Source organism: Arachis hypogaea, chromosome 16 (assembly GCF_003086295.3).
Source record: "Arachis hypogaea cultivar Tifrunner chromosome 16, arahy.Tifrunner.gnm2.J5K5, whole genome shotgun sequence".
NCBI classification, from domain to species: Eukaryota; Viridiplantae; Streptophyta; class Magnoliopsida; order Fabales; family Fabaceae; genus Arachis; species Arachis hypogaea.
Genome location: NC_092051.1, coordinates 89,610,414 through 89,625,437, shown reverse-complemented (window position 1 = coordinate 89,625,437; position 15,024 = coordinate 89,610,414). Strand labels below are relative to the sequence as shown.

The following is a 15,024-nucleotide window of genomic DNA, read 5'->3' as shown; positions in this document are numbered from 1 at the left end:
TTTTCTAGTAAATAGACAAACTTTCTTTATTCATTTATATGACTACAATATTACAATAGGCTCGTCCATTACTAAATTGGGAAAATCCCTAATGCAATTTTCATTGATTATTTGGTTTACTTCAATAAACTTCAAACCACTGACACACATTGAAAGAGATAAAGTCTCTCATGTTGATATGAAACCACTCATTAATTAGTTTTGCAGAAGATAGAAAAGAAATCATTTTCTAAATACTTTATCTCATCTCTTTAACTAAGGTTTGTTTGGTTCTATTGTTCAATAAGTCTTTCCCAAGGTGAGACTATTTCGAACTAAGATATTTGGAATAGTTAATATTTAACTTAGTAGGGGAAAATAATCTTGTCTTATTTGTATGGAATTTACTATAACAATATAACTTTATCTTCAAATTGACAGGAAATAGAGAACTTGACATTAATATTAAGAGATATTAATTACACAACATCTTTTTAAATAAATAAAATAATATTGATTAGGTGGAGTACATAATTGATTGCCTAAGATGATATGACCTCAATTTGAAGGTTACTATAGCATAGCTCTAAAGAAATATTTTATCAACTGTATTTTATTAATATGTCCAAACTGTAATAATTGTGTATTTTTTTCTCAATTATCATGTTAATAACAACTTAAACATTTTTGGTCATACATATGCTGTTAAATTTATTGACAATTTTCCATTGTCTTTTATAATATGCATGAACTTATTATGTGTGCAAAATTTCTTAATATCATAGTAGACACTACCTTTATATAAGCTCTCGTAATATTAAAGTAAGTGTGTAAGAAAATCCCTTGCAGGGCATCTTTTTTTTGGCGCTGTAAATATATATGCATATTCTATACTTTTATAGATTCAATTCTAATTGTTACAATGCTTCTCATTGGATTTTTTTATAGTCAAAAGTTTTCTTTACACTGATCTTTTCATAGGTAATTAGATTTAACTATATTAGACACTCAAAAGACTAAGTGATATGTTATTAATAAGCATGGAGATGCGCTTACAAACATGTTTGTAACACCCTAATATTCAAATCCTTATGCTCGAGTCATAAGTCAATGATATTACGGTGGTACGACTCTCAGGTGGATTTTTAATAAATAAATATAGGTAATTTCGAAAGGAGTATTAATCGAGAAGCCTGAAAAGAGTAGAAATAAAATCGCGAAGACGTATCTCTCACGTTTCGTCAACAAAAGATAAACCGTGAAGCCGAAAACGATATACGGACAAGGCGTAGAGGAGATTAAGAGATAGATAACAGATAGATATATATAACATAAGTAAATAGCTACTAGTCGCGACCCGCGAAGTTTAGGTCGGCTAGAGTACATTATGAAATTAGTTGACAACAGTATATCCTAATCTCTCCCGAAGGAAACATGAGAGCCTCTATAGGCAAATTCAAAGAGTTCAATACATAATATAAACTTTCCAAAACAAAGCTGGAGAGATTCTAATCAAAACACAAAGTAGAGGAAATAAAGATCTTCGCCGTCTCTCAGACGACCCACAACTCACTTCTGAGCACCTGGACCTGTATCTGAAAAACAAGAGATATATACGGAATGAGAACCCCGGGCCCATGGGTTCCCAGTACGGTAAAAGTGCCAAATAAATTCAATGTACTGCAACAAAAACTCACTAAGCATCCTAAACTTCTTCACCAATTATTCATCCTAGGTTCTCGCTAATCCATGAATAGGCAACTGTCATAAGGGAGTGCTAAATTCAATTCATGTTTCACATGTTTTCCAACTCGCTGACTCTTCCACGAATCAGACTCAGAATCATAAGCAAAACCATCACCAGTTGTTCTGCCTCAGCAGTTCTATATCAATACATCATCATGCAATCGCATCATCAATTCATCCCATCAAGAACAGCCCTCACACCCACCGACACCAGCATGAGGGGCCTCTCAGTTGTACAAACACAAGCAATACAGGCAAGTAATACACAAACATGATACAAGTAGAACAAGTAGCATATAGTCAGGTAACATGGCATATATGATGTAGAAATCCAAGACAAATGGCAAACCCAAACAATTCAAACATATGCAAATGATGAATGCCTGCCCTATGGCTGATGATATCATCTGTCGGTTATATAGCCAACCCGACATGTCCTGGTAGCTAACCATTGGACAGAAACACCCCTTGCGGAGCAAGTAGGTTTGAGCTACAACCCCCTTGCTACTGCCCGCTCAACCCAGAGCCAGTGAAATAATCACTACTGCGGCTACTACCCAGGCGGGTGTCTAAAAGCTCAACCTGGAGCGAGTGGATTCACCATTACTGCCGCTACTACCCAGGCGTCGCAATCTCTGACCTGGAGCAAGTGGGACGAACCACAACCCTTGCTACTACCCAGGTATCTCAAGCATTGGCCCGGAGCAAGTGGGACGAACCACAACCCTTGCTACTACCCAGGCATCTCAAACATATATTCATTCAATCTCAATTCATATTATCAACATTCATTGTTACCAAATCTCAAACATTAACTTGGAGCAAGTGGGACGAACCACAACCCTTGCTACTACCGAAGTATCACAAATAAACATTTATTCATAATCACCCTTCATTATTATCAATCCTCAGACAATGACCCGGAGCAAGCGGGACCAACCACGACCCTTGCTACTACCCAGGTATCAAAAATACACATTTATTCAAAACCCCACGATTAAACTCGTTTATCATAATCCTCCTTTCCCGTCTCATACCCGGAGCAAGTGGACAACGCCACTGCCTACTACCCGGGGTTGCACATCATATTTCAATATTTTTTCATTATTATCCATTTAACATATTCATTCATTAATCATATATGCATTTATGCTCAGCCATAAACAATAATGGCTTTGCCGTAACCCGGCAATAACTCAGCCATCCGGCTTATGGTCCAATCAAGAACGGGCCATTTATCAATAAATATAGCCCTCCGGGTCATGGCATACACGGTACTTCCACCGTCATCCTCCATATCTCATATAATCATCTTTGATCATCATTGATCATAACTTTTCCCCTTGCTTCACTCGCAAGTTACGACATCCCCTAGCTCATTGCTAGGCATATCAGAATGATTTAATACATAAGAGGTGAGATCGGAGGCTTAGAAGTATGAGATTTGGCTTTTAAAACTCAAAAATCAACTTTGGCATGAAAATAGGGCCACGCGTATGCGCACTCCACGCGCACGCGTGGATGGCCACAAAAATCATCGACGCGCAAGTGTCATACGCGCGGACGCGCGGGTTGAAAAATAGCCAAACGACGCGCAAGCGTCAGCCACGCGTACGCGTGGGTGCTCTTGCGCCCCAGGCACAAAACTGGCACAACTCTGGCACAACTCTGGCACAACTCTTGGGAAAATAGCTGGGCATTTGGTGCAGCGCATCGACGCGCCCGCACACACCACGCGCACACGTGGATAGTGCCTTCTTGAAGAACGACGCGTACGCGCCAAGTGCGCCTACGCGTGGAGGGTCATTCTGCTAAAAATTTTCTAAGTTAAAAGCTGCAGAATTTACAGATTCAACCCCCAATCTTCCGACGGACATAACTTTCTCATTTTAAATCATTTTTCACCCGTTCTTCAAACGGCATGGACATCCCGGATCCAATTTCATTTCTAAACAGATTTGGCATAAAACAGAGATCCGTAGTCCAAGTTATGTCCCGTCAAAGTATACCCAAAAACCATATTTTCATACAAAACCACTAGGTGCCATTTTCAAAACAAGCCATTTTCAACTCTTTTCAAAATCAACCAAAATATGCCAATTTCAACCCTTTTTGAAATCAATCAAAATGCACCAAAATCCACATCAAGCCATCCTCAACTCACACATTGACACTTTACCAAAAATTCCCAAAACCACATCTAACCATTTTAACACTTCTCAATCAAATGGCTAAAGGACAAACACAATATCATGTCATACATCCTTCCTCATCCCAATTTCCAATAATACCATTTCCAATCAACCATCATTATACGTAATCAATATCATACTCACTATCACGTGATTTCACCCACAAATCAACCTTAATCATTCCCCAAGCATATATCACAACATACATATCTCTAATGCATCATCATACCATCAAGGCATCAATAATCATAATCACATATATGATCACATAATATATCTCAACCGAACCAAACATACCTCGTCTACATAATTTCACCCAAAATTACCAAATTCCATACTTCAACTTCTCAAACCTTATTATTCAATAACCAACCTAATCATTCATATATTCATTATCTGAAATTCATCCAATCACTTGTGCCATCATACAATGCACACATCGACTTACCTTTCTTACCTCTTTCCGGCCTCCGGCCCAAAATTCACGGCCTCCGGCCCAATTTTCACAATTTAAATGCATAAACCACAAATCAATACTCATTACCCAGTACATCAAATTCTCAATACACCAAGCATACAAGGTCACACAATTCTCAACCCAATCATTAATTCACATTACATATCAACTATGCATATTAGCACCAACCATTTACATAATCCAAACTTAATCCTAGGGGCATCTAGCCTAGGAATTCTCATCACAACACACGGTACTTAAATGAAACTTAAACCGTACCTCTTGTAGCTAAACCAATTGAGCCTCTTCTTTGGAATTCTTCACAACCTTAGCTCCAAGCCTTACCAAAGCTCCTCAAGCAATACCCATCTCCCAATTGTGCACCAACATCACCAAATACACTAACATAACCAATGTCACATACATACATCAACCTAGGGCTCATAAAAATGACAAATCACAAGGGTTTGAGCACTTCTTACCTCAGCCCATATGAAGTAGGGATAGAACCCACTTAGAATCCATGTTGGAGTATCCCTAAACACCCAAAATCACAAGATTTCAACACTAACTACCCAAAAACGTGTAACAGTGGGGAATTTCGAAAACTGGGCAGAGATGAATGAAATAATCACCACCAAACTTAGATAGAATTGTAGAGGATGAGAAGAGCAACGCGTGGCTGCAAACGGCTCGTCAATCGGAGCTCCGTAGCTCAAGTTATGGTGGTTTGAAGATCAAAGAGAGTTAGGTTTTCTCTCTTCTCTTCTCTCTTCTCAAATCAGCGCCCCAACCCTTCTTTTTAGGGTAAAATGAGCTGAAATGCTCACAACTAATGTTTATATATGTTGGGACTTGGGCCCACTTAGGCACGGTTCACTTATTTTTGCCCATTGGCCCAATTTTGGGCCAAAACCTTTAAGATTAGCGCTCTAAATCGCACTTTAAATATTTCTACCTTCCTTAATTATAATTCCTCATTTCTTAATCTTATTTACCCATAATCAATTTCCTCAGTTGTAGTACCAGACAGATCTCAGCCGGTACTGCCGGTCAAAATTCCACTGCGCACTTTTACGCAGAAAACTATATTTTCCGACTCGGAAAAATTCAATGAATCCAAATATCATATTTAAATTATCAAATTCCAATTGTCAAATCTTCCAACCATATTCGCTCCTATTTAACTTATTATTTACTAAATTTCGGTTAGACCGGGTATTACAATGTTCACCATAAACTTCCAAACCATGATTCAAGAACTCTCAAGACATATAAAATGTCAAAGCAATAGAATGTATAGGAATTATATACCTATATTCTCGATTATCAATCTGATTAGAAAGTGTTCTAAATAAATACTTTGAAAGTAAGTTTGTGAAACATATAAATTGCAATAGCCAATAAAATGTTAGATTTGTGTTGAGCTTTATTCATTAATAAAGAGACTTCCATATGAGAAAACATAGCTATATTAAGCAAGAAAATTAACATTAAGTTGGCAATAAAAATGCTAGCCAAGTTAAGATATCTGTTAACCCAATAAATTTATACAACTAAGTAAATAGGTTAGTTTCTTTTACAACTTACTTATTACAGTACTTCATAGTATATAAAAAAAAGGCACTTAATTAGATTACAATATCACAGAAATAATAGAAAATGACAAACTTAAAGAAAACATTAAGGATGTAAACTATAACATTGCTGATACAAATGGATCCCACTTTTTGAAGCTAATTTCAGCATATATGCTATATCAGTTAGGCAATACATATAAATAATGATATATAGTTTCCCATAGAGACTTTAGAATAACATACAATAATTGTTAGACCATGTATATATACTAAACTGGGACAATGGTGTTGAAATTCACATTCAGTGATTTAACTGTTATTAAATCTAACTTGGTGATGGTGAACTGAGTTCCTCTAGTTGGTTAAGAAGTATCTTTAACTATTATCAAATAATCATGAGTCAAATACTCTGGTGATTCTATTGATCCATGACCCCGAATCTGAGACGACAAATCCCAAGAGTAGCCTTGATTGCTTTCTTCAATTTTCCAGATGAGCCACCTATAACTGTCTTATTTAGCATGAACAGCAGCATAATACAAACAACCTTCACAGATTAAAAGCCGCTGAATCATAGCTCTAGCTTCCACAGGGATCAAAATGAATCCAAACTTATTGGTAAAAATTGAAAAGTGAACAATACACCGTGGGCTTATTTGTGCATGATTGTTCCAATTAAACCAATAAACGATGCCATGGTTAACAACATACCTAGAATCAAGACCCTGAACATATGGAGGGCAGGAGAAACTACTATCCCAACGGCCAGTCATTGATGAGTATGAAGTCAACCATGATTGTGAGTCAAAAATTTTCTTCTTATAAATGTTTATCCACACATACCCAACCGAATCAGTAAAGTACAGGATTGCATAAGTGGAGGTACAAATACAACAATGATGTTGCGTAGGATTCGGAATTTGTGTTACCTGATCAGTATTAGGATTCCACACGATGAGATTACTTGGGTGACTAATGCATGAATACCTAATGGCCATGCAGCCATTATCAGTACTGATCACTTCGAATTGGCCCTGAGAGTTCCTCAAGAATGGGATGCACAGGCGTTCATTCTCCCCGATATCCACATTAAATCTAGAAACCCACTTCCTCAATGATCTTCGTCCCTTGATACCAAAGTGAACATAAATGGAAGCTGGCCTCTTCTTAGCAACATGCAGATGCTTGAAGACAAACTCCTCGGTCTCTATCTCCTAGTTCCAATAGCTGCACAGGGTTCTGCTACAACCAACCGTATTGACATCGGCTCTAGAAAAAATCTCCAATATGAGGTCGTCTGGCAATAATGTCTGAGGTTTGGAAGGTGGACTAGCCATTCTAAAATTTGCTTTGCTTGAATGAAGAAAAGAAGCTAATAACCACGGTCAATTATATGTATAACTCCAATATAGTAGAATGTATATGGCTATTTATCATATTAAGAAAGAGACGCTAACCTTATATAAACTACATAAATGGTATGTTACACAGGGCATAATTACTTGGGGTTATACTTTCCAGTTTTTTTCCATATCCAAATATTATGAGTTAGGTAACAATAATAGTTGCAGAAAAAAATTTCATTATTAAACAACTGTTCAAGTTTAGTTATAGTAGTACTAACCCGGTTTGGTTATTTCAACTTAGTACTTATATTTAATAAAGAGATTGAGAAGTGTGTATATATATATATATATATATATATACAACAACTTCCCAAAAACCATAAGTAATCAGGTTCACTTAATTGATATTAATGCATGGTTTAAGTACGGGTCAGATAAAGCACCACTAATGAAAATGGCAGTTCTTTCTTTCAGTCTGAGTTCTGACTTGGCTTAAAATTAGTCAGGCAATGCAACTATAAAAGGCACACTTCTGGTAAACTACTGCGGCTTTTTTATTGGACAAAAAAGCTTCTCATATCTGATAACAATAAACACACACATAGGAATTGCTGTCCCTATTTGTTAGACATAAAGAGTTACCTATCCCATTTTGTTAGAGTTGAATATCACATACATAAATATTTCCCAATTTAAGAGCAAGCTACTTCTTTTTCCCATCAAATCATAAACAAAGCTGCGATGTATCTATCTTTTTGCCGGCCTTTCACTACTAGAAAATGGCTTAATAAAGACAGATTTACAAACAGATTTGGTCTATATTACAGACGGATTTTCGGTTACCGACGGATTTTGTCCTTCTGTAAAAGCTTCGTCGGAAATTATTTATCGACGGATTTTTACCAGTTACCGACGGATTTTTCCTCTGTAAATTCTCCACCCATTTCCTGAAGACGACGAACTTTCCGACGGATTTTCAGATGGATTTTCCATCGGTAATTACTACGAATTTTTCGACAGATTTTTTGTCGGTAATTACAGACGAATTTTTCGACAGATTTTCTGTCGGTAATTTGAGCCTTGGAATACCATTCCAAACTCTGAATACAGATAGAAAATCCGTCTGTAAATCTGTCGGTAAGATAAAATGGAATTTTTTTTAGATTTTTTCATTGTAAAATAAACCTGTTTTATACAAAATAATATAAATTTAATAATTACAATTTTTTATCTAATTAGTATTCAAATATTTATAATATTACAAAAAATAAACAACTTCATCATATTATAAAGCTAAAAGAAAAGTATTATAAACAAGCAAGTCAATATAATTCAAGACATAAACAAAGTGTATTATCAACTATAATCCTCAGTATATTGTTTAACCATACTAAATTTATCAACTATAGTCCTCAGTGTCATCTTCATCCCCATCATCATCATAGTCTTCATCCGAAGAGATTGAAGGTGGCGGCGGTGGCGGTGGCAGTGGAGCAGTAGTGGAACTACTTGACGCTCTAACCTTCTTGTAATAGCTAACATAAGCCTCATTCCATCTCTTCCGTTTCAGCTTTTCCTTCTTAGCCTTTCCAATTGCCTATTCTAACTTTTCTAACTTCTTTTGAGTCTTTTCCAAAGGAGCCAAGCGTGTATCTAACAACTTACTAATATGCTCATCTGTCTGTTGAGTAACATGTTGAAAAAGCTCTTCATTGAGATTATGAATCTGTTCTCGCAAATCAGGAACAAAATTTTGATTTGTAGATGCTCTTCCAAATACAGAGTTGGCAGAAGTGGTTCTAGACTTAATAAATCTATAAAAGAATGCTCCTTTTCCATAAACTCAATTCTTCTTTTGCCCACCACACACTTCCTCCCAAATCAAGTCTTCATCAATTGGTGGTAGCTCCATTCCTTGTGCTTGAGCTTCGACATGTTAGGCCTGAACTTCTGCTAACTTTTTTATAAACTTCTCCTGTTGCACAATGATTACAAAATACCAACAAATTTTCATCCTTTCCCAATAATTCAAATAGAATAAGCTCTAAAATATTCATGATTCTCATTACAAAATACAAAATAATATTCTCACAAGAAGCAACAGGAACAATTGGCGAAAGGAACAATTAACTAAAGTAGAAGAATAAATGACATAAATCAAGACATCAAACAGAGAATATCCCAATTAGGTGGCATGCATTATTAACAGCATTTGTTTGCCACACAAAAACTCAATTCATTAACATATCAAATACTCATTGATTAGAATCTATAATATATATATATATATATATATATATATATATATATATATATATATATATATAATCTATAATTAGGTGAGCCAATTCAATATTCTTGTATTCATGCATAGTTCCACATTGTTCAATTTCTAATATACTATTTTGTTCAAAATAAACAATTATTTGAAAAAAATGAATTAGTATAATTATTAATCAAAGTCAAGCCAAAATGGCATCAATGACACAAGATTTTGCTTCGCTAAACCAACAAAATAAAGGTCATGAATTACTCCAACATCTCACTGAAAATGCAGCAAAAGGAACAGTGAATCCATCTTTTTCAGATATGTAAATTAAAACACATGTTATTTTGCTCAGATTTGGAAGAAATTAGAGTCTCATTTTGCTTGAAATGTTAAAAAACAAAGGTACTATAACTCTGGTTTTTGGATGTAATTCTGTTAAAAAAACAAAGTTAAAAAACACTATTACTACTACTACTAATAATAAGTAACAAAGAAGAAACTAAATAGTAGTAGTGAAAAATCTATCTACTTAATATTTATACTATATCTCACATGAGTGTCTTGAGAGCATTTGTCCACCCATTTAGACTTGTCACTTTTAAGTGTGTGGGTTTCCTTGAAGACTTCCTCATGAGTTGGTGTACGGTCCAACTGCTTCTTCTGTTTCACATAAACACAAAATAAAAAAATTTTATATAAATAAATGTCTATTAAATAAGATCTAAAGCCATTTAAATTATGTTACCATCCTCTCTATAGTTGAGCTCAGTGGAATAGAACCACCACAATGGACAGAACCACCTAAGAGTGACGCTCGATTCTCCCTCGCTTTTTTTCTTATATTTTTCCATTTCTCATCCGTTTTCCAGTACTTTTCCAACACCTTTTTGTAAGCAGGAATTAGCCATTCGTGGGTTGTATCCACACCCTCACGGATATCCGACATCATTTGGCTAAATCGCTTACTTGTCCTATATTTGAAAGCCCTCCAAAAAAACTCCTCATCATCATCATCAATAAAAAAATGGCTCTGCACATAAAAAATGATACTATAATATAAGATAAGACAAGAAAATAACCCAGTATTAAGCTCTTTTTGGATACAAGAGCTCTCTATCGTAATTAAGACCCTGGATGTTAACCTACTTCATGTTTGCTCCCATTTTTCTCCAGTTCATGATTCATTGTTACCTCTTTTTGGATCCTGTATATTCCTATTTTAGCTATATAACTATATATCATGAATTATGGTATATTAACATGATTATTATGATTATTCAAAACTGATTGAAATAGGTAAACAAAACTTAGCAATTTATATACAGGACATTTATAAAGCTAAGTGAAACATATATTCTCATGATATTTTTCTTGCAGGACATTAATCAGCACATTAGCAAAAAAGAAAGGATAGAATTATAGTATAGATGACAAATATATACATAAATCATATATGATCATTGATATATATGTTATTTTTACCTTCCACTCCTTAAACCAAAGCTTCTTTGTCAGAAGAGGGACATCCCCAAACTTTTTAGATGGTTTATCATACCGTTTCTTGATGATCTCTGTAATCTTTTGTGAACCAGGAGGGAAAGATAACCAACTGATAATTTCATAAAGAATTGACAAGTTAGGAAACTAAAAAAAAGCAATTATTTCTCTAATTCAAGCAATCAAATTTTACCTTGTTTTTCCATCTGGAACCAATATTTGTTTTATGACAACATTAGGAACCGATGCAGTCTCTGATGGAGGAGATGTACTAGAGCTTCCAAGTGTCTCTGAATCAACTAATATGCTGGAATTGTGAGACAGAGAAGGAATCGAAATTGGAAGAGGGGGTGGTAGAGGGCCCATACATCCTGGAGTAGGCCAAGTTAGTGGAGGAAGACCAGTGTAGCCTGGATTAGGCACCATCAAATACAGTTGCTGGGTAAGTGGTCCTGACTGAAAATCTGGCACAACTGAAGTCCCAGAAGAGGTGGAGGTGGTGGTAATAGTGGCTGCGGTGGTGGTTCGAGAACCTCTATGACCCTTGACACCTTTACCCTTGACCCCGAGGAGCCATGATCTAGATATATATTAAAGACAAAATTAAAACAACACAAGCTAAAATAATATTAAAGATGAAACCAGCATGCATTCCATCAACTGCTGCACTAACAATTCCATCAACACAAGCTAAATTATGTTATATATAACATTGTTCAGTGCAAATCAGCAACAATTAAGTAAAGTAGCAACAGTAAAGTAGCCTCAGATTTGTGAGCAGAAATATATTTAATATCTAACTTAAATTGGTTAATAATGTCTAACTTTTGAATGCCTAAGTTAATCTTATAGCCACTACCATATAGCATTCTGTAATGTAAACAATTTAAACCACCCATTATTCAAAAAATAAAAAATAAAAAAATAAAAAGACTACCTACTAACTTTGCATCACTGCAAATTCTACAATAATAAAACCTAATAATTTATTTTAATTACCCTTTTTACTATTAACTGATTCAGTAGTATAATAGATTATAAAATATGTAAAGCTATTTCCTTACTCAACCTGCAGCTTTTATGTTTCAGCTACCTGCACTCTTTACTATATATTTAGATTTAGAGAGAAAGATAGAAAAGAATGTTACCCTATTAAAAATCGATATCATCATCAAAGTCTGCAACATCATCATATTCATTTTTATTAGCTCCAGAACTAGAGCCGATGGACAATTCGACAATGCGGTCCTCTCCAAATGGAGACTTAAGACTAATAGGAGGCTCAGTGTCTGAAATCCTAGAAGGATTGCTCTCATCCACTTGATAAGCTACATTATTCTCATCCTCATCCTCATCTACATGTACATGATTGGTTTCAATTCGACCTCTTGGTTTAGTGTTTACAACAATATGCCACATAGACTTGTAATTTCCAGGATAAGGTAAGAAGTAAACTTGTTTAGCTTTTTGGGCGACAATGAAAGGATCATAGTGGCGATATCTTTTGCTATGGTTGACTTTAGTTATTTTGTAGTCATTATGAATACGTGTTCCATTTGGATGACTTGGATCATACCATTGACATTTGAACAAAACAACTCGATTAGAGTCATCACCAGTGTATTCAAGCTCGAGTATATCTTCTAATAATCCAAACCAATCACTTTCCCCATTACCTGCATCACCTTTGACATACACACCGGTGTTATCGATTTTCTTTCCTTTTGTTCTTGCAAGAGTATGAAATGTATATCCATTTACTTTATAAATTGGATAACTTGTTGCTTTGTTTGAAGGAACCCAAGAAAGTGATTGCAAACCGGGATCAACAATTTCGTTGCATTGATTTTGAACCTAGTTAAAAACATGCATCAAACTATTTAATAAAAGATATATGATTACTATGTAATGCATCTATGATACGAATCTATGCACTTACATATGATGCAAACCAAGGGAAAAATCGGTCATCGCTTTCTCCAGGACAAGTTTCTTTCCAAAACCTTGATGAAAGTAGGACTAGAGTTGATAAGCTATGGAATAAGTTAGTAGAACAAGTGTAATTAACTATTTAATAAAAGATTTGTGCACTTACATATAGAAAGGGATAACTTTGCTTTCATTGAGTAGAATATGCAAATGAGCTGCGGCCTTGTCCCGTTCGTCTAACCAATGATCTTTAGCTTTTCCAACCTTGCGACCAGGTCTATTAAATATTGATAAAGAAGCTTTAATTGTGTCTCCCCCGTTATCATTTCTTCCCACACGGGTTCGCCTTGATAAGATATGTGGTTCAAAGTAGAAAGAAACAAAACTTGAAGTCTCCTTTGCCAAGAAAGCCTCACAAATCGAACCTTCAACCCTTGCTCTATTTTTCACTGTTCGCTTGAATGCTCCTATCACCCTTTCAAACAGATACATCCACCTATATTGGACAGGTCCACACACACGTGCCTCATATACTAGATGAATTGGCAAATGCTCCATCACATTAAAGAATCCCGGGGGAAATATCCTTTCTAACTTGCAAAGGATAATGAGAATATTCTGCTCCATAACCTATAAATCATGAACTTTGAAGGTGGTTGAGCACAAGTCTTTGAAAAACTGGCTTAACTCGGTAAGAGGCTTCCATATATTTGTAGGTAGTTCTCTGAATGCAGTTGGAAGCAAGCAATGCATAAAAATGTGACAATCATGGCTCTTCATACCAATAAACCTCCCCTGGGAAAGACTTACACATCTAGCAAGGTTAGATTCATAACCATCTGGAAATCTAAGTTGTTGCACCCACTTATACACGTCTTGTTGCTGTTCAGAAGTTAAAGTATAAGTTGCCTTAGGTTTGGACCAACAATTATCACCGACATGCCGCAAATGTAAATCTGGACGCTTGCACAGTTCAGCCAGATCTAACCTAGCCTTTTCATTGTCTCTAGTTCTATCAGTGTCCATAATAGTATTCATTATGTTATCAAGCACATTCTTCTCTATGTGCATTACATCAAGACAGTGACGAACCAGGTTATCCTTCTAATAAGATAACTCCCAAAACACACTTTGCTTAGTCCAATTGTGAGTAATACCATACTCTCGTGATTTGATCCACTTTCCATTATCTGATATCTTCCCAAGTCATTTAACCCTTTGCCAAATCTCCAAACCACTTAATCTGGTAGGAGCCTCTTCACTTTCTATTTTATTCTTCCGAAAATCATTCTTATTGCGACTATAAGGGTGGTCTATTGGCAAAAACCTCCAATGACAATCAAACCATGATGCCTTGCCTCCATGTGATAGTGTAAAAGACTTGGTATCCTCCATGCAAATGGGACATGACAATCTTCCTTGTGTCATCCACCCAGACAACATCCCATAACCAAAAAATCATTGATAGTCCACATCAATGCCGCCTTTAAGACAAAATTCTTCTTTTCTACAATATCATATGTCAAAACACCAGGATTCTACAACTCATTTAATTTGTCAATCAGGGGTCCCAAGAATAAATCAATGTTGGCTTTAGGGTTATTAGGACCAGGTATTAAGCAAGTCAAGAACAAATAAGGATCTTTCATACACATCCCAAAAGGTGGATTGTATGGAATAACAATTACGGGCCAACAAGAATAAGGCTTGCTAAATTGGATATTTGGGGTAAAGCCATCAGAGCAAAGACCTAACCTAATGTTTCTAGGCTCCAAAGCAAAATCAGAGTGGATATGGTCAAAGATTTTCCATGCCTCCCCATGTGACGGATGGGTCATCACGCCATCATCACGTTGGTTTTTGATGTGCCACGTCATGTGCGGAGCTGAACTCATTGATGCATAAAGTCTTCGAAGTCTAGGGATTAAGGGTAAATAGTGCATCCGTCTGATAGGAACTCTCTTGGACTTACAACCACCATCAGAAATAGGCTTGAATCTAGGTGCTTCACAAAACTTGCAACTAGTTA

General features: G+C 35.8%; 2 protein-coding genes across 3 annotated transcripts in view; both read right to left on the bottom strand.

Moving 5' to 3' along the window:
- LOC140180350 (uncharacterized) overlaps window positions 1-10,597 on the bottom strand; it is a 133,936-nt gene extending 123,339 nt beyond the window's left edge. The window contains exons 1-3 of one of the 2 annotated variants that reach the window (XM_072220856.1): window positions 10,315-10,594; window positions 10,122-10,229; window positions 8,584-9,275 (exon numbers count right to left, since the gene is read on the bottom strand). In XM_072220856.1, coding sequence (XP_072076957.1) covers window positions 9,237-9,275; window positions 10,122-10,229; window positions 10,315-10,518 — 351 coding nt within the window. In that variant the 5' untranslated portion in view covers window positions 10,519-10,594 and the 3' untranslated portion in view covers window positions 8,584-9,236. Of the gene's footprint in view, window positions 1-8,583; window positions 9,276-10,121; window positions 10,230-10,314 lie in introns of those variants that run through there. The other variant, XM_072220855.1, reaches the window with a different exon arrangement.
- Window positions 10,598-12,218: 1,621 nt separating this feature from the next.
- Window positions 12,219-14,390, bottom strand: LOC112757220 (uncharacterized). Its single transcript, XM_025805828.1, has 5 exons — window positions 14,211-14,390; window positions 13,806-14,099; window positions 13,162-13,625; window positions 13,006-13,069; window positions 12,219-12,920 (listed from the first exon to the last, which is right to left on the bottom strand). Exons 1-5 carry the CDS (start codon window positions 14,388-14,390, stop codon window positions 12,219-12,221), a joined length of 1,704 nt encoding a protein of 567 aa, XP_025661613.1.
- Window positions 14,391-15,024: the final 634 nt, after the last annotated feature.

Coding starts and splice junctions, on each gene's coding strand:
- LOC112757220 (XM_025805828.1), bottom strand. CDS start 14,390: ATGGAGGATACCAAGTCTTTTACACTATCACATGGAGGCAAGGCATCA. Junction 13,070..13,161: donor AAAGTTATCCCTTTCTATAT/GTAAGTGCACAA, acceptor ACTTTCATCAAG/GTTTTGGAAAGAAACTTGTC. Junction 12,921..13,005: donor TCCCTTGGTTTGCATCATAT/GTAAGTGCATAG, acceptor GTTTTTAACTAG/GTTCAAAATCAATGCAACGA.